Consider the following 24,146-nt stretch of genomic DNA (forward strand, 5'->3'; position numbering starts at 1 on the left):
TAGAAATTTCAGGATATTCTCTTTGGAACAAAAGGAAGACAAAATTAGAAACAGGACTATTGAAAAAGTTACAACGAAGCCGGGGGAGGGGTGGTGGTGGAGAGTTATAAATAGGAGATTAGGACTTTTAAACAAATTTTCTGTTAGAATCTATGCTAAAACATTTTAAAATCTTGATGAAATGCTTGATTTTTCTGATGGATGATGTCTGTTCACTTCGGATAGCATGAGGTGGGGGTATCTTGAGTGGGAGGAGTCTATGGGCCATCCAGGTGGAAATTTCCAGCCAATTCTTGGATAAACAGGGCTGAATCTCTGGCAAGCTCTCTGAACTGGAGATAAAGATTGGTGACAGTCAGCATGTAGCTTGACATGGGTATCATGGGGACACTCAGGAGGTTGCCGAGGAAGAATGGATAGCCCAGCAAAAGACTCCCTTGGCAACGGTTGTCAGGAACATCATTGTTTACAAGATGGACAGGAAGATCAGTCCTCAAAGTAGGCTGAGATGGCATGGCTGAAGAGGCAGGGGGTGAAAAATGGGAGGGTGCATTCAGGAAAGCCAGGGAGTGGAAGTATTTCCAGCAGGAGAGCATTCCAGTGTCAAATGCTAACCTGAGTTTAAGATAAGAATGGAAAAGTTCCTCTTGGTTTGGCTAAGATGTCATTGGTGACTTTGACAAGAGCAATTTCATTGGGGTTCTTTCAGACTTTTATTTGAGAGATATCTAAATTTCACAGCGCATAGGATAAAGTATAGAAGGCTTTTCAATTTATGTTTCAAAGCTGGTGTAAAATAAAAAATCAATCAGAAGCTGACAACAGCATGCACTCTGTCCCAGTTATTAATATGGGCACACAAATTCCTAGCAAATAATAGTAACAGACACTTGTTGAGGGTTCAAAACATGCCAGGCCCTATTCTCAGTAGCATAATTGATTAAATCCTCACAACAGCATTAGTAAGAAAATAGTAATAAATTGTATTCAGAAATATACTAAGCAAAATTATCTACCACATCCATGAGTCAACGTTTAATGGTGAAGTATTGAGAAATCTATTATAAAATACAATGTAAATTGGTCCAGGGGGAAAATTCATATGATTGCAATTTTCTAAAATTCTAAGAAGCCCTGATAAAAACCCTTGTCAAAGCATGATAACTAATATCTGTCTCGGCCACATTTGGTGCTGAAATGTTAGTGTCAGTCCCATTTAAAGGGACAAAAGGCAAGAATGTCCACTATTATTCTCTTTCTAGGTACTGTCCAGGAAGTTTTAGCCAACACAAGAATGAGATTAAGAGAACTAAATGGAATTAATATACTTATCAAAAGAAGACAAAATGATCATCACTTATAGCTGTTCTGAATGGACCAGCTAAGAAGGAACAGAAAAAAATAATTACATCTGTCAGGAGTTTGGTTACAAAATAAGAGAGAGTTACCATTGGTTAAGATCTTTTATGTGCAAAGAACTGTGCTAGGGGCATTGCTTCATTTAATTTTGACAGCAAACCCATGAGATGGGTTTTAAGCAGAAGCTTACAGAAATTAATGGCGGAGATGGAATTTCAAACCCAAGATCTACTTGACTCTGAAGCTGATTAACTTAATGACTGCACCATATACTGACACACACTACACTCATACACGCTGCCTGTGCAGACTCGTAAAAACCAAAGTGTTTCTAGGCGCTAGTAAAATTCTTAGAAAATGTGAGGAAGAAGTAATCGTATTCACAACAGGAACAACAAAAAGCGAAATACTTCACAAAAAATAAAAATGAAAAACAAAAAAACTTATTACCTATACCATGAGCGGTACACATTTTACTGGTGGACCTAAAGAATTCATGTATGTGTATATATGTGTATGTGAACACGCACTCCGGCTGTGTGTGTGTGTGTGTGTGTGTGTGTGCGTGCACTCACCTACTTACCAGATCTTGAAGTTGTGATGGTCTTTCTACCTATAATACCTGAGGACACATTGGGATATGATATTTAACATGGTGACAGAGAGTTAAAAATATTAATACAGAAAGTGTTTTCACAAGTAAAAAACGAAGACTAACCTCCCAGTAGAAAAGAGAGATGAAACTATTAATAAGCAGTTCATAAAGGGAGAAATTAAAATGAACAGCGAGTATCAGAAAAAACTCTTCAACGTCACCAATGAATAAAGAAATGTAAGTTAAAATGACCACATGCATTGCTGGAGGGAGTACAAATTTGAACATTCTTCTGAGGAGTGATTTGACAGTATGTGTGAAAGGCCTTAAATATAAATCATAATTCTTGGTCCAGTAATTCTAATTCTTGGAATTTCCCAATTGAAATAATTGAAGTTATGCACAAAGGATAATTATTGCTCTGATTTTTATAATAGTGAGAAATTAGGGCCACGTTAAATGCCAGACATTAGGAGGCCATTTAAATAAATTATAGACCATGTCGTGGAAAAATATGCAGGAATTTTAAATAATGTTATAAAAGAATATTTAATAACCTGGGGAAAAGTTTGATATATTGTTAAATGGATAAAAAGTGGGTTATGTAACAGTGTGGATTGTGTGTCTCTGAATAATTTTAAGTATGCGCTTGTGTTTAAATCTTGGAGGCTGTAAGCAAAAATGTTAACGCAGATCATCTCTAAAATGGTGAGATTATGGATGATTTTATTTTTGCTTCTATATTCAAAAATTTTAATAATTTCTTTAAAGACAAGATGTTGCTTTGAGAGTTAAAATAATAGCAACAAATATTCATAAAACATATATGCAAAAAAGAAGATTAAAAAGGAAATACACCCTCCTGTGTTTACTGCTGCCTAATGGGAGTGCAGGTGATGTTATTTTATCCTTTGTATCTTTTTTCTCTGCTTTGATCATGTATTAATTTTAAAACCATAAAATCTAAACACACTTTTCAAAAGCAAAGGAAGAGAGGAAGGAGAAAGGCATCAACCCCGAAGACACTTGAGCATAGCAGAAATGCTGAAATAGGTCATTCACTCATTCACCCCCTCACTCATTCATTTTACAGTCGCTGACACTAAGTTCCTACTACGTGCCAGACGCTGTCTCCAGCGATGTGAACGCAGTGGCTAAGCAAAACTAGCATAAGTTCTGCTCCCGTGGAACTTGCAGTTGGAGCCTGACATTAAGTGAATGTGCGTGGAACGAAATATAATTGAAAATTCTGAAAGCGTATTATGCATAAGAATAGGGTTTTACGAGAGTAAACTCACCAAAGGTTTATATGTGTATGAATGTAAATATTTAAGAGCGTAATTAAGAAAAAGTGATATTCAGGAGAAGAGTCACTAGACGATGAAGATAGGCTTGGGGACGGGAAGGAGGGGTGAAGGGAGAGGCAAGTAAAAGCACGTTACCATCTTCATAGGAAACTGGGATGGGATCCAGTTGACTGTGTAATGTTTCTGATTATTTGAGAGTGAGCAGAGAATTATATGTGTGTGCACTTAGGGCAGAAAAGATGGCATAATTACAATAATCCTGAAATTTGGAGCTGTCATTCCAATGATTAAATTACTGTTAATTCCAAACTTATAAATGTGAATTAACCAACGTGAATAGCAGAAATCCTTGACTGACTGTATCCAGTATGAATCAATCCTAGACAGATAGTATCAGAACCTTTCTGTTACCCATGGCAGACGTAATTAGAAGCTTTGCTTTATGGCCAGGATACAGACTCAAAAAGAGGGCTTTTGTTTTTCAGCATTAAATGAACCCACCATAGACTATGGCTTCCAGAGACTGCAGAAAGTCATCCCAAGGCATCCTGGGGATCCGGAGAGATTAGCTAAGGTAACACACTGCGGAAAACGACATATGAAAAGCTTCTTGTCGAATTTCAGCAAACTGAGAGGAACCTAGCAGCTTGAGTCTCTTTAAAATTGAATTAGGCCCTGGAATTTGGCTAAGCTTGAGTTGCAAGATGCACATAAACTATCTACTATCTATGAAATATATTGTGATTAATCTCTGAGGAAATACAAAAATCTGAAAATGTGGGCCTATAAAATAGATACGCCACGTGTTTTCCACTTATAAAACATTGGCAACTTTATGAAAATAAATAATTCTGTAACTGCTTAAACATGTAAGTTCCATTCCTTTGTATTTAAATGTACTTTTATTGACCCACAATTAAAGGGACACATTAACCCACAATCAAGTATTCACCAAGGGCCTAGTATGTACACAGATATTTAATGAAGTGAAAACCATCTCCATATGAAATTTCTATGAAATGTATCACTTTTAAGTGAGCTTGCTTACAAAAATTATTTTAGCTTTCTTTATTTAAAAATACATCCATGTATTAGGTATTTGATTAATGAGAAATTATTAAATTTTAACAGTTAGATTTGCATTTTAAGCGCATACATTATAAAATGCCATGCTCTCTTTTCTGTAGTGTGAGTAAAATCCAAGCACCACAGTTGCTTCTACATCACACCTTTATTCTCCTCTTGGAAAAATCCCCAGCCCCGCCATTAAATTAGATGATACCTGGAAAGTAGGTTAATAGCAATTTAAAATGCTGTTAAAAACAGGAGGTGGAAAAGACAAAATGAGAGGAAAGGGATTACTGATTACTAATTCTCTCTGGTTGAAGTGAACAGGGGGAGATATTATTGTAAGAATTCATCTTTATTAGAATAAAATTTTGCAGAAGGCACTGCCAAGATAATTTCAGTACTCTGGACAACTCCTTGGCAAGCCACTAAACTCTCGTCAATCAATTATTATAAGAGTATTTGGTTAATTAGAGTACCAGATTTTTTATAGAATGGTCTGAAAGTAGCGTTTAATGGAACTTCCATGACATTATTAATTTTAACAAACTCCACCCTTCATCTGGTGGTTTTTTTGTTTTGGTAGCCAAGTTGTTTATGGAGCCCTTTTCTCAAGATGAATTCCACATAGATACATATTTATACAGGGATTCATACTTATGATTACATCCTACCTGTCAAAAGAAACACAGGACCACTTGGCTAGTACATCTGAGGGTGATGTCTGGACTTCTGATTTTTTTATATAATTTTCCTTTGTGTTGGCCATTTTTGCATTTTTTACTTGTTCTTATGCCTGGCCTTTTCTCTTCTTTTTCTAGGAAATGCTGTTGAAAAGAGCTGCAGATCTGGTGGAGGCGCTGTATGGGACACCACACAATAACCAGGTTAGACGCTCAGCTTTTACACTCCCTGGATCTTGACTTATTGCTGGATAAAAGCACTCACCTCAACCTGCCGTCCTGTAGGACATCATTTTGAAGCGAGCCGCAGACATCGCTGAAGCCCTCTACAGTGTCCCCAGGAACCCCAGCCAGATCCCAGCTCTCTCTAGCTCTCCAGCTCACAGTGGCATGATGGGCATCAACTCCTACGGCAGCCAGCTTGGGGTCAGCATCTCCGAGTCAACACAGGGGAACAATCAAGGTACTGCCTTCCTCAGAGTCAAAATGCAGATGTCTTAGACACTCAAAACAGTGGTTCTGCTGGAGGTGGGGGAGTTAAAGCTTGATTCATATGCCATCAAGAGTGTGTCCCAAACAAAAGCAATGCAGTTATTGGATTATCTCAACATTAGGTGTATTGGTAGACTTTGAGCTTTTGGGGCATCAGGTGGAATCCTTAAATTGGCAATATTTAAGGATAAGATTAACTATTATGAATTTAGAAGGGTTTTGGCTTCCTGAAACTAGATTTTCAGGTATTATTTGAATAAAATGTATGCTTCTGCTATTGTGATCATCAAATTGAATCAAAGAAAGAAGCTGAATTATTGTCATTTTTGTTTATTGGACCCAACTTCCTAGTATCAAGGGTGAATGACTCAGATTTACTGGGTAACTTCTACTTGTATGTTATCTCATATACAAATATATGCAAATGTATGCAAATATAGCAACACAGCTAACTGTGCTTTTACACGTAAAGCATATTGTGTAAAGATTTTTGTCTTTGAGGTTGATTTTATTAAGGCGCTAAATTATTATAAACCATGTTTAAAAAGAAGTAAATGTCTCTGCTAATGTCCCTAAGCTTGCGATAGTTTTATTTCTAATTTTATTCATCCATTGCAAAGGAGTTCCTCATTCTCATGCCCAGGGTGAGTTTTTCTTACAGAAAGGTGGGTGGGATATATTACCTTATTTCTCCCCCAAATTTGGGTCATTTCTTAAATAACTTTAGAGAGTTATCCATGTGGGTTATAACAGGATAGATTAGGTGATGTCTCTGTGCTGGGGTTTCAGAAGTATGGGGAGGACTTGTCCCTTCCCTCATGCCACTCATGGATTGGATCTCCCTGCATTCAACTGTTGATGCTTCCGAGTCTTTGATCAAAGAATAGCACATTTAGATGAATTCATCAACGCATTTTGAATGAAAATGTTCCCCACCCTCACCCAGCAAGGCATGGTGACAATGTTGAACTTCCAAAGTGGTGCTCTGCGGAATGCCAGTGGCCCTTGAGATGTCATCAGTGTGCCTCTCCCCCACCACACCCAGGAACGATGCTGTGGTGTGTTAAATTTGGGAAACACAGGGTTAGCAAAGTTATACCAATTTATTTATTCTCTGGGCCCTTCAAAAGTGAGTCTTCCAGGAATGGCTGTAGTACGCACCATCTGTGAAGCTTTATCTGACCACAGAATGCTTTGCTCAGTGATAGCCATCGGTATCTCAGGGGGCTCTGGTGTCATATGAAATATGACTTGGGAGATGTGGCTGCAACACTGCCATTAATCATTCACTCCTTGGTGTGAGTTGGACGTGTTCACTGCAAATGGAAAAGAGGAGGAAGCGGGGAATTATAGGGGCAAGGTTTTGTGCAGGATGGAGAAGAGACAGGAAGGTATAAAAAGTCTGAAGACAAGCTGCAGACTTCCTCCTGCGGCCCACGTTCAGCTTGGTGGGATTCTGTAGCCGGGGACTGGGTGGCCCTACACTGCCATATTTGGTCCCTGCCGTGTGTGTGTGTGTGTGCAGGTCTGTTTACCTGGGCTTTGTCTTTGTTGTCCAGGATACATCCGCAACACGAGCAGCATCTCTCCGCGGGGCTACTCCTCCAGCTCCACCCCTCAGCAGTCTAATTACAGCACCTCCAGTAACAGTATGAATGGCTACAGCAACGTCCCCATGGCCAACCTGGGTGTCCCAGGGTCACCAGGGTTTCTAAACGGCTCCCCCACCGGCTCTCCTTATGGAAGTAAGTGCCCCGTCCATCTGTCCGGCTCTCCCTGTCTCTCTGTCCCTGGGTTTTACTATTCAGCCTTCTAAGGGAGAGCAGCATTCCAACATCTTACTGCGTCGTGAAGGAGGAGCCCAGTTTCCTGATGCGACTTCCTTCCTGCTTTTCGTGCCTTTCCTTTACTGGACTCACGTGGGCTCATTTGGTGACTCAAAGCCTTCCAAGGGAAAGAAGGCGTCCCTTTTTACAGAAGAGCTGACGTGGCTGGTGCAGATGGGAGTGAGGAATTAGGGCTCCATTTCAGTGAACGTTCCAAATACTCTTCATTCAGCTCTCCCAGGTGCAGTGTTTTACTGAATCGTCACAAGAATGCGCTGAGGTCAGTATTTGCTCGTTGTCCTAGGTGAGGAAGATGGGTTCACAGCGGGGAACTGGCTTACCCAGAATCCCACAGCTGGAGTAGAGCAGGGCAAGAATCTGGACACAGAGTATATGACCTCAGGTTGCTTTGTGTAACACACCCTGCTCCCTTCTGACTTTGCTACGTGACTCACCCCTCCCTTATGCACCTCCAGAGAGATGGAACTTGACTGCGGGTGACAGGGTAATATATGGGGACAGAAGCTCTGAGTCTTAATCTGTGGGCTGGCAACAAGCTAGACGTTCTAGGAAGTTCTGAGAACTCATTCGGGTTGCTTGGGGGCTAAGCTGGGACTTGCACGATGGTCCCAGGAGCCTGAGAGGAGATGTGTTTTTCAAACCTACTTAAGGGATGCTTCCCTGAAGAGTCTGACGGATTGAGCGGAGTGTCTTTGAAATGCTCAACCTCGTTGCAAGGCTCTGCTGTGAGCCTTCTGTCTACCCAGAGCGGTTCCCTCGGGCCAGGGTCGAGGGTGCGTCAGGAAGTGATGCACCACGGGAAGGGTCTGGGGGTGCCGCTGTCAGCCTTGGGGCCTGCAGTTCCCTAGGGACACACATCCAGGAGTTAGTTCCGGGTTATTTGTTCAATTCGCTGTACTCTGCACTCTGCTTAGCGTGGTGAAGACACAGAAACCGAGTAGCAGACGTAGCAGAGGCTGGTTCTTCTAGGACAACTGAAGTCTCGTTTCCGCAGAGACGTGGGTTCTGTGTTGTGTCCTGGCCGATGGCCCAGATCAGTCAGGTCAGAGGGAGCTAGAAAAACAAGTCCTCCCCTTCTTTCTCTTTCCCTTCCTTCCTTCCTTTCTTCCTTCCTTCCTTCTTTTCTTTTCTTCTTTCTTTCTTTTTTCTTTCTTTCTTTCTTTCTTTCTTTCTTTCTTTCTTTCTTTCTTTCTTTCTTTCTTTCTTTTCTTTCTTTCTTTCTTTTTCTTTCCTTCTTTCCTTCCTTCCTTCTTTTCTTTTCTCTTTTCTTTTTTTTCTTCCTTTCTTCCTTCTTTCCTTCCCTCCTTCCTTCTTTCTTCCTTTCTTTCCTTACTTATTTTTACCTTATCTTGTTCCAAAAATGTTCTGGGGAGATACAAATAGTCTGATGGGTGTATGAAAGTATAAAATAGAAAGTATAAGAAACTGAGATAAAAGAAAAACCATGGGTGGGAAAATTAGACGTATCTGAGGGCTACAATAGATGCCATTCGGTCTATTCAAGGGAGCCGTTTATTTGGTTTGGAGGCTTAGAAGATGGGCAAGCAAAGAGAGAAACACTATTTGTCATCACATTTTGTGTCCACACATTATTATTAGTAGTAGTAGGAGGAGGAGAAATAGCTTGGGAGAAACCTGATCTTTCTGTGGCTAAGACCTGGGACAGATTTCTCCCGTGCGTCCTTGTGGAGAAGGTCACCTGCGTGCAGAAGGGACCACGTCTTTAACAGCCCCCGCAAGTGATGCAAGGGCAAGAGAGCCACTGGGTAAAGAATACGACACGAGAACCATCCCAACAGTGAGGATAATTTACGATTACATTCCACCTTACAGCCTAAAAAACATGCTCACACATAGAGTCCAGTCAGATCCTCATAACAACCTTCTGACGTGGATAGAATCATCATCATCATCATTTATTTGTATATAATGTACATATTTACATATAATTGTATAATATGTAATATATATAATATATTGTATAATATGTAATATAATAATATAATTTACTTTATTATTAGTATCATCATTTTCCCTTTTAAGATAAGAAGGGCTGTTAAATGACTTACTCAAGGATGCACAGCCAATAAAGAGCAAAATTTGGACTAGAACATGTGTCATCATCACATTTTTAAATTATTCAATAATATTAAAAATATTTCATATACTTACACGACTAGGCTGAACCATGTGAAACTACCTCTTCTTGATTTCCAAAAATGTGCAGTTTCATATGTTCAGTCCTTTGCTTATGGATAAAATGTGTGTTAGGTTGACCCATGTGAAATCGTCATTCTCGCAGATCAAAAATGGTCAATATAATCATATAGTGTTTAGTGTGGTGACGGAGGAGGGAGAGAGAGAGAGAAGAAGACCGGAAGGGGGGGTGGTGGTGTGGGGGTGGAGAGACAGAGACAGAGACAGAGACAGAGAGAGAGAGTGAATGGATGAGAGGAATTGCCCATAGGGTGCTGATGGCTTGATGTTTCTTACTAGATAATTCGTTCGGTAGGTGGGACCCTCCAGCCAGTGGCAACTTCCTTCTACTATCTTTTCTCATCGATCGCTCAATCCCACAGCCACAAGAAGAATAATAACACCCCAAGTCTTCAAATCACCCGTTAAAACAAGAGAGCAACTATACGTCAGCAAAAAAAAAAAGACTCACACACAAGAGAGCATGCACAAAATAGAATGATGAAGGCGCCCTGCCCGGAGGGAGTGGAAGACGCAGATGGGAGGGTCCTCCCGCTTCCTACTGGGTCTCCGTGATCCCTTGTGCCTTCCTTTCCCAAGGGAGGGTCTGAAGCAGTTGCAGGCTGGGAACGGGATTCCAAACAGTGCATTCATTACAATAAAGTCCCCTCCTGCAAAAATACTGCATACCGCATGGGGTTCATTACCATAGCATGTGACCTGTATTTCTAACCCTCTAAGTCTCAAATTCTCTGGGAGATTTAAAAAAAAAATAAAAGCTCCGGGGAAAACCATTTCATCAGTTCAGTTCCTTGTGTCTCAAAACACTGTCCTCTAATTTTTCAAATCTGTTTTTTAAACTGCTCTGATGTGGCCGGGCCATGCCATGGAGCCATCCCTTGCCAGAGATGTTAGAAAGAAACAAAGCCAAGCCTCTCGGTCAAGTTGACTTGCATTACGGCCAACGCAGAGTATCAAAAACCTGCATCTTTTACTGTTTTTGCTCTCACACCACTTCAAAAATGGCCAAACAGATGTTTTTTCAATTTCGCATACAAACTTCACTTCCTGGCGGTAGCGGTGTGTGCCAAGTTCCAGCTCAGTGCAAGTTTTTATGGCCGAATTCTAAACCCCTGACAATAGGGGGTTATAATGAAATGCTGACAGACCCCTTAGCGCCAACAAATGCAATGGTTCGATGCAAAGGAGGATCTGTGCCCGGTGAGTTCCAGCTGGGACAGTGTAAGCCAGTCAATCCTTAGAAGAAGAAAAGTGCTTTTTCCTTAACTCCCATGTTCACAGACATTTCTGGGCCAGAAGTGCTTGTCTTTACTTTGGCCTCTGTCCATAGAGAGAGGTGTCCAGAGAAATTCTCAATTTCAAGTATGTGTGATTGATCAACTTTCCTAAAACGGTACACTCTGGTGTCCCCAGAGATGTCTACTCAGCAAGCCTGCACCACGCGAGGGACCACTTCATCCAAAGTTGAACAGCCACCAAGCGCATCCAAAGTTTGGACTGGGATGCGTGCAGACGGGAATCCAGCCTGTCCTCAGGGGTTCCGACTTCACTCGCATGAGCTTAGACCATGCCCTTGGCCTCGACATTTTCATATTTTCACAACAAATATCAAGACATTTTCTGTGGTAGAGTATTACACGGTTATTACGGAAAATCTAGAACATGTGAAAATAGTTTTAAAAAGAAAGCATACGCCCACTGTAAAAAAAAGTTGTTAACATTTTAGTGCGTTTCTATTGTCTTTTTCATCAAAAAAGAAAAAAAAATCCTATTACAGTTGTAACATTCTCTTTATAAACACTTAGAAAAGCATGTCTATGCAAAAAAGAAAAGAAAAAGGACACCCCCTTATTCGTTCTAGGCAGAGGTAACCATTGTTAACTTCTAAAGGATCGCCTTCCAGGCATGGATAGATACATACTAAAAATTGCAGTGTCTGCTCTGATGCATGGCTAATGGGATTCTGCCGTGAGATCAATGAAAGACAGAGTAAAAGAAAAGTGGCAAAATTATCAAAGTCACAGATACGAAGCTGGACTTTGTAAAACCCGCCAGCGATGCGGACCTGTGTCCCACGAATGGAGAGCAGATATTCGGGCGCAAGTTTGAATTGCAAAGTCAAGACAATCAACAGGCTTCTCCCAGGAATATGAGAATTTATTGGCCCCCTTGCCATTTGGTTAATGAAAGGTTAACAGACAACCTTGTTTACAAGCAGTTATACCTTAGGTCGAAGAGGAACGTTAACATCCAGGAAAGCTATCATGCTTATTGCTAAGGATTACATTATTTTTTCCCCAAGAAATGGAGATTTTTTTCCATTTGTTTCTTTTAACAGCTTTTACTGCTTTCTGCTATCTCAAAAGCAGTGCATGCTCATTGTAGAAAATTTTGAAGCTATGGACCAGTAAAAGGAAGAAATTTAAGAATATTCATAATCCTACCAGCCAGAGATAACATTGTTAAAATTTAGGATGTATATCGCATCCTTCTAGACTTTTTTTGCTTTGTATATTTTTTAAAAAAAATAAAAGTGGGCTAATGGTCTATGTAATTATGTAATGTGCTTTGTTTATCTGAAGAGGCATATCTTTCCATGCCATTAAATACTCTTCTCCAATATTAGTTCTAATGTTTGCATAGTGTTCCATTTTATGGACCTAATATAGTTTACAGCTGCTGGTCACATCACTCATTTCCTAGTTTTTTACAACTATAAGAACGCCCTTGGATTTTTTTTTTTTTTTTTGGGCACATTTATGATTATCTCCTTGGGATTAATTTCTAGAAATTAAATTAGTGGGTTAAGAAATATGCACATTTTAAAATACTTTGATACATCTTACCAAAGCCCCTCCAGGGAGGTTAGTTCTCCTGTTAGAGAACGAAGAGTGTCTGTTTCCCTGCCCTGTTAATTTTTTTCTTAATCTTTATCAATTTGGTAAGTGGAAAATAGCATCTCATTGCTGTTTTAATTTGCATGCAATCACTAATCATAGGTCTATAAAGGTCTTTTGGTCTTTGTCATTTTCTCTTTTCTGTGACATTCCTTTCCACGTCCTTTGCCCCTTTTTCTACTTGGATGTTTTCTGATTAATTTATAAAAACATTAGCTACTGAGGAGCTGAACATATCTAAATAATTATGACAAATCTTTTTCTTAATTTGTCATTTGCATTTTCTGCGTGACTTAGTTTTTTATTCACATGGAAAAATCTATCTGGTGACATTCTGTTTAAGCTTTGGGGTTGAAAGGATGAGGTAAATTAAATAACTTCCTAATTTTTCTACTAGCTCCTTTATAATTGTGTTTTTACAAATAACTCTTTAATCCACTTAGATTTACTTTCCTGTCTAATATGAGGAAACACTCTAAATTTTGTCTCCAAATGGCCAGTGTATTTGTTCCACGCGTTTATTCCCCCCACTAATTTGAAACGTCACCTTTTACTAAGTTTTAATTCTCGTGGATACCCAGATCTGTTTCTGGGCTCTATTTTCTCCAAGGACTTGTCTGCCTGTTTCTATGCTGGTAGAACACTGATTTCATTGATGCAGATTTATCATAAATTTTAGTATCTGTTAAGATAAATGTCTCCTTAAAAAAAACTTTTAACAAAACTTTCTGGCTCTTATACAGTGCTGTTTTTTTAAATAGATAAACATACGAATTATGGTTGTTGACATGCCCAGGTTAAAATTAATTTTAGAATTTTTATTATAGCTGGATTAAAATTTAAATTTGGGCATAATTAGACATTTTCCAAAAATTTTGTTAAAAGTATTTCAGTTGGGTATGTCATAGCTCGGTGTTTACTCAACACTGTAGCAATTCTTTTGTCACTTGGTGAAACTTGAAGTGACTCTTTTTTCCACTAAAGGGGCAGCTGCATTTGGTCTAATGGGCGTGCTTTAGGTTGGGATCCGCTGTTAGAAAAGAATGATTTGTAAAAGTGAGTCATATGCTGAATATAAATGGAATTGAGTTTGTGTGTGTGTGTGAGTGTGTGTGTGTGTGTGTGTGTGTGTGCCTGTGCTTAATTCACACTGTAAAACCCTCCTCTGTCACGGGCAGGAGGGGGGCTCTGCTATAGCACACCCCGGAACCACAGTGCCATTTTGGTGTGGGCGTGGATTACATAGACTGGATGGTGGTCAGAATCAGGGACTTCAGAATCTCAGCTCTTCTTTGGCCTCTAACACTGTGTCTTATAGAAAGCAGAGAGGTCCCTCTCACCCACCCCGCACGCACACACTTCAGTGATGCTAAAACCAAGGCTAGGCGATTGACTTGGAACTCTGAATAAGGCCTTGTATCCTCTCCCATATGATGGTGAATTTGCCAAATTTCTTCTTCATTTGCATCTTGACGTATTACACGAGATTCTTTCAGGATTTAATCCTCCAAATCTTTTCTTTGGATCTTTATTACCTGTGGGAAGACAGAGATGTACTTGGATGCCTCCTGCACTGCCCTTTAAATCAGGACCACTTCAGAATAAGCAGCTTTTAGCTAAAGCTCTCGTTTTGAAGCCTTTGGTTTGTCGTTCAGCTGTAAAAGACATCACATTGGAGGTCTGCTGCCTAACTGCTACATGTATGCAAATATAAGAACATAGCCCAAAGCCTATCTTTGCAGGGAAAGGGCAGGGAATGGAGCTGGAATCTGAAACAGTGCATCAGAACCTTCAGTTCACCTTGTACTTGGCCTCTGACCCATAAGTCACACTCATGTCCTCACTTTCGAATTCTACCTTGGGGAGTATCTGGGCCACTGAAGAAAGAGGCAGAAGGTAGCACTCCCAGCCTTTATCAGGGGCTTTGCCATTAGCTTCTAGTAATTCTTTTACCAAGACACGTGGATCGGACAGTTCAGAATTCTGGAGATTATGCTAAAATGAGTCCCTGAAACTTGATCTTATAAAATGCTATCTCTGACAGCTTCACCCTTGTGAACTCTGGTTTACCCCTTTCTTGAGCAAGCTGAACCCAGAAGAAGAAAATGATCTTGTGTGATGTAACTTGGTGGAGTATCTGACATGAAGAGGTGGGGCCAGTCCTTGTGTAAATCGCCTTTATTTTTCTTGGAAATCACAACGCTTAGCTTTTGGCTTCCTTTAAAGTATTTTAATGTTAATGTTGGTCTGTCTTTTTTTTTTTTTTTTTTTCCCCTACATATTACCTCAGAGGAGGCTGACTTGCAGCTTTATTTCCCAGGAGCTCTGGAAGTAGAGAGAGAGGGAGGTAATCTCTTAAATGTTAATAAACTTTTACATTTAATGAGGAAGTGGCCCAGAGAGATGGCGCGCTCAGAAAAGACGCCAGCCCTGCAGCTCCAACCTCTGGCGCCCTGAGGATTGCCGGGGAGGCACATGGCTCCCAGACAGGACCACTTCTTAGGGTTAAAGAAGAGGTTTCCGTTGTTGAGTAGATTCGATAAATTTTCGGATGTCGGTCTTGGTCGTCTCTTGTCGAGCTTCTCCCTGCGGAGTAAGACGAACAGCGTCACCTGGTGGTGCCGTCCTGCCGCTCCCGGGCCGAAGGGCACCCTGCCCGCAGCATCTCCGGGGTTGTGTGCACTCCTCCGACAGGATGACCCAGTTCGTTGTTCCATTTGTCTGTTCTTCCCCTTGGACAGGGCAGGGACATTGTCACAGTCACTTTTTTTTTTTTTTTAATCCCTGGAATCTGTAACAGTGCCTGGAACAAATTCAAAATGTCTCCATCGACGTGCACAGACTGTACCGCAGAGAGAATTAACTCCTAGGCCCATCTCTTTCTTAAAAAGGATTTCCATTTGCTTTCCAGTCATGTCATCAAGTCCGACCGTTGGGTCTTCCAGCACGTCCTCCATCCTCCCGTTTTCCTCTTCGGTTTTTCCTGCCGTCAAACAGAAGAGTGCCTTTGCCCCTGTCATCAGGCCCCAAGGCTCCCCTTCACCCGCCTGCTCCAGCGGCAACGGCAACGGATTCAGAGGTAAGTAAAGGCAGCGCTTTGGGGGTCAGTGTGAAAACTGCGCCCCTCGGCCAGCGGAGTCAGAGCAAAGAGCGCAGCAAACTTCTGTCTCTAACCGCTTACCTGCAAGGTGCCGCTCTGGTGTTTTCATCATGAGACTAGAATGGCCTGCACAGCTGGGCTAGTCCTCCACCCAAGAGCAAGATGGGGGAAACCAGAGAAGTCGGACAAGTCTGCAAGGCTACAGGTTAACCATGGCACAGCCGTATCCTCTCCAGGAGTGTCTGCATGCCCCACACCTTGCTTATCACTAGACCATGTCACTATTTCCCGGAAGGTGCCCAGCCACCAAGGCAGATGCTACCCTGTGATCGCTGCTGGCCCCATGGGCTTGCCCTGTGCAGTCCCTCCCCAGTGCCTCCCCAGTCCCTCCCCAGTCCCTCCCCGGTCCCTCCCTGGTCCCTCCCTCATCCCATGGTACCAGTGGATGGGGCCCATCAGGCGCAACCAGCACATTCTGAGAATTCTGGCTCCACGCTGGTCAAATTGATAGCAGGTGCCTGATCAGGGGTGGGGTGGAGAAGAAAGGAAAAAAGACATACTGTGGCTAAGACCAAACATTAACATCGCCTGTCAAACCCACTTTGGGGCAACGTCCTAAAATAGAGGATGACGTGATGTAACACAAATGTGATGAGTACATGGACTCTAATCATCTCACTGTGAGCGGGAGGCAGCTGATGGCAAAGGAGCAAATTGCAAACTGCTGAACGCTAGGGATGCTTGTGGCCCACGTTGCTTTTCGGCTGCTCCTCGCATCTTGACGTGGAAACATTCCCGACAGGCGGTGTTGGATAAAACCAAAAAGGGCAGAAGTTTGGTTACCTCCTCGAGGATCAAAGCCTCTGAGGTCAGCAGAGCCTTGGATGGGCTGGGCTGTCCCTGGGACGGTGTCTGCCCAGTGGCTTTATTTATTTTACTTTATTAGTATTATTTTTTTTAGTGGAGGTGCTGGGGATTGAACCCAGGAACTCGTGCCTGCTAAGCACACGCTCTACCACTGAGCTGTCGCCCTCCCCACAGCCCAGCGGCTTTCTGATCACACACGGGTTCCCCGGTCCTTTGGGGACACCCGTGAGGGTGTATTCGCCAGCTGTGGCTCAGCACGGCTCTGGGAGGCGCAGGTCAAGTTCCTGACACATCCTACCATTAGAGCGATCGTACCTCCCCAAAGTCAAGTGATGTGACACACAAACTGTGAAATGAGAGCAGGAAACCCCGCCCTCAGAAGAGTCCCTGAGAATTCTTCTGCTTCTAACGAGACAGTGCAGCTGGGTCTACATGCCCCGCAGCCTGGGAGTAGCTGGAAACATCTGTATGTTTGAAGGAAAAAAAATACATATATATTTTGATTTTCATCCAGATATCTAGTCCAGAGAGAAAAAGGCTCAGCCTGTAGCTGAGTGTCTCTACCTGCCCCAGTGCTCATCCAAGACCAGCGGTTTCTAGCCTGTCGTTAGGGGCTCTGCTCAGAACTTCTCCCACACTGGCTTCACCTCCCGCCTGGGGAAGGAACACAGTTGCTAAATTTCTGCTGCTTCTTCCCCCTGCTCCATGACCCCTTCAGTGACAGTGATGACGTCTCCCCTTTCCAGGTTCCATGGTTTTCGTCCTGTCCCTTAAACCTGGCGGGGGCACAGCTCTCACTGGGGAAGCGCAGGGTGGGAGGCCCGGGAAAGACGGAGGGCGAGGGCAGGTGCAGGAGGGAGACAGGAGGGGTGCGGCCCTCCCCTCACTCCAGGCAACTCTTGCCAATATTTTCAGCTTCACTTGGAGGGAAAAAAGTGGAGCCTGATGGGCCCTGGGCACCCCGCCCCTGCCGCCTCCCTTCTGTGTGCGCCGAGTTGGGGAAGTTGAGCTGGTTGTCTCGGATCTCCTGGGTCTGTTCCATCCAGGGAGGACCCCACCCACCCACCCCAACGTGGGGCCTGCCCGGCTCTCAGCCTCAGGGAGGCCAGAACATGGTGTTTCCACTGGCTGCCCTGGCCCGGAATCCCCAGGCTCCTGTGGTGTCACCGGTCAGGGTGGAGTTGTCCCAAAGAGCTGGAAGGGTCTGTGTGGTCACAGTGAGGTCTCCTTGACGGGGCAGCAGCAGCTGAAACAGCCAGAAGCCCCTCGCCCTGCCCCAGGGTCCTCAGCCACGCGGGCTGCTGTCCCCACAGGTGACAGAGCCTGAGTGCACATTCTTGGCTGTGTCTGTAGGCGTGACGATTTAGACCTGGGCTCTCATTCACGTCTACAGAGTCACCCGCGCCTCTTTGGGATCCTACAGCTCCCTCCAAATTTCCTTGGTGGTTTGACCCTTAAAAAGAAGAGGGTGGGGGGAGAAGGTGGAGGAGAAGCACTTAAATGAGGAGCTAGAGACTAAAACACTTACAAAGAACTGTGAACGTATCACGTAGAGTGTGGACAAGTCAAGGGGGTCTGTGGAGGACCTCCGGGAGCACCAGTCATGGGAAGAACGCTGGCTGGACTGCGGCAGACGTGGCGGGATTTCAAGCTCAGCTCCTGGCAGGCTGGGAACGTCCGTGTGGGTCGTTGTCACCTGACAGCCTTGGCTTCCTTATCTGTTACACTGGAAAGCTGCTCGCTCTCTGCAAAGCGTGTTGTCAGGTCGCTTGTACAAAGAACTAGGAAAGGTGGAGGCGTTCCGCACAGCCCGGCAGAGAGAGGCTGGACCTGACAGCGGATGCCCTGCGGAGCCTTCACTCCTGCTCTTCCTCCTGCCGGACCAGGTGGCCAGAAGCTCAGGGCCCACGTTACCAGGTCCCCCCGACAGCGAGAGAGCCCAGCTGCCCCTGAACGCACGCCCTGCAGTCACAGAATGAAGGGATCCTGGGGTCGTGGGGACTGACAGGCAGGAAGCTCCATCTCTCTGGGGACAGCGGGAGAGTGAGAATGGTCTGAGCCGTAGGGCGATCACAGGCTGGGGCGGGGAGGGGCCCTTCCCTCCCGGTGCTGGCAGGTGAGAGGGTCTGAACACTCTGCAGGGGGGCGGCGCAACCAACACCCTCCGAGGCTTGCTCGCCGTTACTGGACACCCCGTGCAAGAGGCTGAACTGAGTGCATTACCCCAACCATCTTGTTCTAGCCTCACATGGGACCCGAAGGGGAAGGTCATACCGTTAACACCGCTTTTAGATAAGGAGCTTGCCCAAGGCCACCCAGCCAGGGACTGATGACTAGAACTCAGACATTCTGACCCCAGTGCCTGTGCCCTGACAGCCTGCTGTCTCTCCGGGGACAGGAACAGTGCAGGTCCTCTCTTCACCCCTCACCCATACCTACCTCCCACCTGGACCCAGCAGGGAGGATTACAGTCCCACGAAATGCCAAAGGTTGAAAAGAAATTGGACAAAGTGCCCCAGTAGAAATGCTTCCCCTTTTCTCCAGCTAACTTCTGCCTTCTGTCTGGTGCCTGTGGTCTCTCCCAGCAAAAAGTCTGGGTCACCACAGAGCAGAGCCCAGCCCACCCAGGGCCCCGTGTGAGACCAGGGAGAAGGGAAATCTCTTAAATCTTCAGGCCCGCAGCGGTCGTGTTCCTTGAGAGGCTCTGCCCTTTTAATAAGCTCCTCTGACAACTCTCTGAGGACCCAGGAAAAGGAAAGGGCTGATGAGTTTAAAATGTAATAGACAAGTTCAAGTTGAAACCCTGAGCCGGAATCCTACTGCCAGAAAGCGATCCGTGCGGGGTCCACCTTCCTTCCCGCCTCCTACCTCATTTATCAGGCATTTACTGTTGATGAGTATAGATTGTCGAGATAATATTATGCACTATGTGCCAGATTCATTTTCCAGCTCCCTCCAGGAAGAAGGAAAAAAAAGATAGAATAAAATAAAAAACCTCCCACACTCTGGGATAATTACCAGAGTTGCTCTATCTCCAAATCATCAGGGAGTGTCCAGAATTGAACTGCCTTTATTGAAAAGTTACATCGATTCAATATATAGTAATACAGGCAAAAATAATTAAGGCTTTGCTAGCTGTGTAAGACCTTAATCCAGATCTCACAAACATTCAATAAAGGCAAGTGCGGGCAGGGAAATAGACGGTTGACAATTTTGCCAGAGAGGAGAAGCTGGCGTGAGGGAGGAGGGGTGGGGTGGGGGAGGGAGGAGAGGGAGAGAGGGAGGAAGAGGGTGTTGGAAGAAGCAGGAAGAATTTTGGCCATTTGCTTACAAACTTAGTGAGTGCTACTCACAAAAATGCTTCTATGATATTTGATAAGCCCTAGATGAGGCTTAATTTAAAAAAAAAAAAAAGGATCAAATTCTAGACATGGTGTGAAGTTTTGACACAAGATGATTCAGCTGGTCTCCAAGAATGTGAAAATCCGATGGATTCGTCACCTGAAAGCCAAGAACAGAGAGGTGCATTTTGCTGTGTGATGTCCCCACATTGGGCCATTGCTGCTTTATTTCCCGTGTCAAGGGGAAGTCGCGGGCCTGATGCCCCCCAGACAGGCATCTTCTGTATCCTCTTGACTAGACAGGTCGGGAATCCATCCATCCACTGCACTTGGACCGGGGGTGAAGAGTGGAGATTGGGGTGACTCCCGAATTAGGAACGGAACTGTCTTCTGTTCCAGTGGGTCAGGATTCATTAGTGAACGAACATCACACATCAGCAGCGAGCCCCAAAGGAAGATGAGCCAGTGAAGCAAAAACAAACAAACAAACAAAAACAAAGCAAAACAAAAAAAACAAGCCTCATCCAATTTCAGCTAGAATGGATGGAAACTGAGGGTGGATAGAAAGTCCGATCTGTTATGAATGATGCCCTAGTAAGTAACTCCATGGGCTTGGCACCTGGAATTTATTTTCCTCTTCCGACTCAGTGATGTGAAACCTTATAATCTAGAAATTATTTTAGTCTCATAATGAAAAACATATCACACGTATATGACAATTTAGTTTCCATGTTTACTGTGTCGTGTATGCCACCCGTGAAGATAAAACAAAACCAAACCTAATTCTTGGCCTCCCAAGCAAAACGTCAGCAGGCTTCGTTGATGTCTCGGTGATTCGGTAAGGCTTGGGCGCCTCTAACTGGCTGTCTGCTAGACCAGACCTGAGAAGATGGGTTCTCACGCTGGCGGGGGGCGCCGTGGCCCTGGGTTGTACCAGCCTGTCAAGCCCATCCCCTGCCCCTCTCTCTGCCTTCTCGACTTTAATATAGACAGTCTCTGGGTCTCATTCCTGTACCATTCTTTCCTTGCAGCCATGACCGGACTTGTGGTGCCCCCGATGTAAAGAAGAGAAAGAACAGCTCTCTTAAAGATAGCACAAAACTACTTATTCTGATGGACCAATAATGGAGGCAGCACAAGGAGCTCTTTGGGGAGAGTCGTGTCCCCAAATGAACATGATGGACAGATTTGGGTTTGCAAGCAGCTGCCTCTTACCTGGTCTCACATTTCTCATGTAGCTCCAGTGGCTACACAAACTGACCCTCTCGGGAGCAAGGACAAACAATGTCATTGACGTAGTCAGTGCTAAGAGCAGAAATGCAATTCTTTGTTATGAACACTATGAGAACCACCTTCCTATGTTTGTAAAATATTTAAGAAAAAAAAATTGGCAAACAATTCATGCTTAATATTTTGGATACTATTTGTTTTTCTTTGTAGGAAAAAAAAAGTTGAAAGTTTCTATTTTCTATGAAGCCTTTCAGATACCAATTTAGTTTATGCAGAAAAAAAAAAATTGACCAAACAGGGTACCAGCATGGAAGACTTTCTTAAAACGAAACCTGAATTGAATGATGAAATGTTGTTGTATGTGTGTTTGCTTATAGTTTAATCTCTTTAAAAAACACAAAAAAACCACAAAAAACAAAAAAAAAGGGAAAAATTTTAAAATGTTTTACAATTATTTAAATAAATAAACGTGTAACTTATTGTAAGTAGAGGTAGAAATTAAGACCTTTTCAGAGGAGAGAGGCGTTTCTCTTCCTGATGTAAAATGAAAGTCATGCAAACATGTAGTAACAAGTTTAAAGGTGTGTGATTATTACTGCAGTTACTAGACTCTTACCCCCATCCCACAGCCCCCTTTTTTTCCATCATTTTATTGACCCACAGGCAAGAACATGTACCTTACATAGGACAACGTGATGCAGAAACAAAGATCCAAGTCCAGGCACGTACATGGATACCGAATTCCAGCAGTCCATCTCCAGCTCCGTCTGCTTTCTAGATAGTCTACGTGTCCCTTTAGATATTCACTTTTTGTGAATATATATATATATTTTTTAATTTATATTAGCTTTCAACATTCTCCCCTGAGCAGTGCAGAGAATTCCCATGGTTTAGTGTGTCCCTGGCTTTCCATCCCAGGGAAACAAGGGTCTCACCTTAAAGAGAGCCAAAGCCACAGGACTTTCCCAACCGAAGGGCCCCTTTGGACTTCTTCCTTGTCAGAGCCACATGCTCCCTCGTCTTTGGTTACCTGACACAGCACAGAGGATTGAGCCCCACAGAACTTCAGAAACACGATCTGGAGAAGGTGACTCTGTTTCTTGGACTCTTCAGTGGCAATCATAGAATGTCCACATCCTTTCTTCTCTCTGCAGAGTTTCCCTCGGCATTCAACTCCTGTGACAAAAAATCTGTATCCAACTTGACATTGTTTCCAGGCAAGGATGTGACAAGGTGTGGAAGAGGCGTGTTAAAAGCCCCAAATCACTCTTTTGATGTTTGAAGAAATGGAAACCTTGATGCCTGGGGGGTCAGAGGGCAGGGGCACCCGTTTCCAGGCAGTGCAGGTCCCCATGCCTGCGATGGGCCCTTGTGAGCCCTGGGACTGGCTCTTCAGGGGAGAACCTTGGCAGGAACTGCTCACAGGGGCTGTCTTGAGAGCCTGTGCGACCCTGGCGCTGTCCCAGACTTACCTGGATTGCCAACAAGGTTGTCACTTTTTTCCAGGCTAGGGTTCTCCTCGTTGCCTCACTGGCACCACAGCATAGACCATACACAGACTTCAGTTCGGGGTTCTCGGTTGGGGTTCTCATTAGAAACTGATGCAACTCTCCTGGAAAAAAATCATTAGTGCATCTGAACCAGTTTTAGACGACTTCATGAATTCTGCCTGCCTTCCGTTTGCCCACACGTAGTCAACCCCCAATGATCTTATCTGCCTTGATTCTATTCCAGAACTACCCCAAATATTTTTTTTCTACGCACATGATAATCCAAGGGTTTGGAAACCTGGCATGCTTCTGATTACTGCTAACAGTCCCCCATAGTCAGGCCCTAAAGCACCGAAATACAGGGAAACATACAAGAGCATGTTCCCCAGTAGAAAATCTGATGGGAGAGGAAGAGTGTGTGGATGACAAACATCACCATCCGAAAGCGAAGGCAGAACAAAAGTAAGCATGTTTAAACCTGGATTTGAGCCAATCCAACATAAGGAATTTTTTTTTTTTTTTTAAGTAGCATCGCTTTTAGAATCTGTGAATTTTGCTCTTGCATGAAGATGAGCGCGGTACTGACTTCCACATGATTGTAGAATTTCTTGGTAGCTTTACACCGAAAAATGTGTGTCACTAAATACCACACACCCTTGCCCGTTCAGCTAGAGCCCTGGCAGCGACAGATCTATTTGCGTGTACAAATGTGTGTAAGGAGTATTTTTAGTATACTAATAAATGAAAAACAAAGCTACTCCATCCTCTTTAGTCATTGCTGTTAAATCATACTGGTCCCAGGGTTTTGGGTTTTTTTTTTTTTTTTTTTTTGTGCCATTTGGACTGTGAGTATTTCTATAGGTAACTACAAAGTCTCTCCTATCTCTGTAAGAGGAGCTGTGTTAAGATTTTTTTCATTGAAAGGGACATTTTTTGTTACAGCATTGTACTTTCCCCCAGTTTTTTCTTTGCACATTTCAAGATGCATGGTTTAAAAAACATTACCCTCTCCACCTTTTGTACAGTAAGTTCTCATTCTCAAACTGTATAGTTTCATTGTATCGTTTTTGCTTTGTCAGTTATATACAGTCTAAAGTTGCTATGCACAGAGCTTTTTGTAAAGACAGCTTTTTTGTTTACTGTTTTTAACGGTCTTACTTATGAAAGAATATCTTGTTTGTAAAATGAATATGTCTACTTCAGTTTTAAACTTTAAATTATCCTAACAAAAAATAAAATTTTTGTACTGTAAAAAAAAATCATTTGGGTGTTGCCCTTTTTTTTTTGAAGCGGACAAAATTTAGTTTGGGATTTATTCTCACGTTTGGGTTGAGGCAATCTTACTATGGGTTTTGCTTACTTGGAGGGTGTTCTGAGGTCTGACTTGGAGGAGAGCATATGCATGGCTTTAGGTCATTTTTCTGTATGTATTTATTTATGTTTCCCTCTAGTCCAATCCCTCCATAAAAACTCAATGATCCTACTTTCCTACTTTCCATGTTGGACTTCAGCGGTATGGGGTTCTTGGGGCAGGTGGAACATCTCCTTAGATTTGAAACTGCAAAACTGGACGATGTCATGGTTGATCTGATGGACACTGGGTGAAGAATCAGGCTGGAACCAGACATGACGCCTGTTTTTAAATCACAGGAA

At 43.4% G+C, this 24,146-nt stretch overlaps 1 protein-coding gene across 1 annotated transcript in view; it reads left to right on the forward strand.

Annotated features, from left to right (window-relative positions):
* Positions 1 to 23,476, forward strand: part of EBF2 (EBF transcription factor 2) — a 184,115-nt gene extending 160,639 nt beyond the window's left edge. The window contains exons 11-16 of the mRNA XM_010948633.3: positions 3,747 to 3,835; positions 5,151 to 5,216; positions 5,298 to 5,475; positions 7,064 to 7,249; positions 15,377 to 15,544; positions 20,805 to 23,476. Coding sequence (XP_010946935.2) covers positions 3,747 to 3,835; positions 5,151 to 5,216; positions 5,298 to 5,475; positions 7,064 to 7,249; positions 15,377 to 15,544; positions 20,805 to 20,836 — 719 coding nt within the window. The 3' untranslated portion in view covers positions 20,837 to 23,476. The remainder of the gene's footprint in view (positions 1 to 3,746; positions 3,836 to 5,150; positions 5,217 to 5,297; positions 5,476 to 7,063; positions 7,250 to 15,376; positions 15,545 to 20,804) is intronic.
* The last annotated feature ends 670 nt before the right edge of the window (positions 23,477 to 24,146 follow it).

Source organism: Camelus bactrianus, chromosome 31 (assembly GCF_048773025.1).
Source record: "Camelus bactrianus isolate YW-2024 breed Bactrian camel chromosome 31, ASM4877302v1, whole genome shotgun sequence".
Taxonomy (NCBI): domain Eukaryota; kingdom Metazoa; phylum Chordata; class Mammalia; order Artiodactyla; family Camelidae; genus Camelus; species Camelus bactrianus.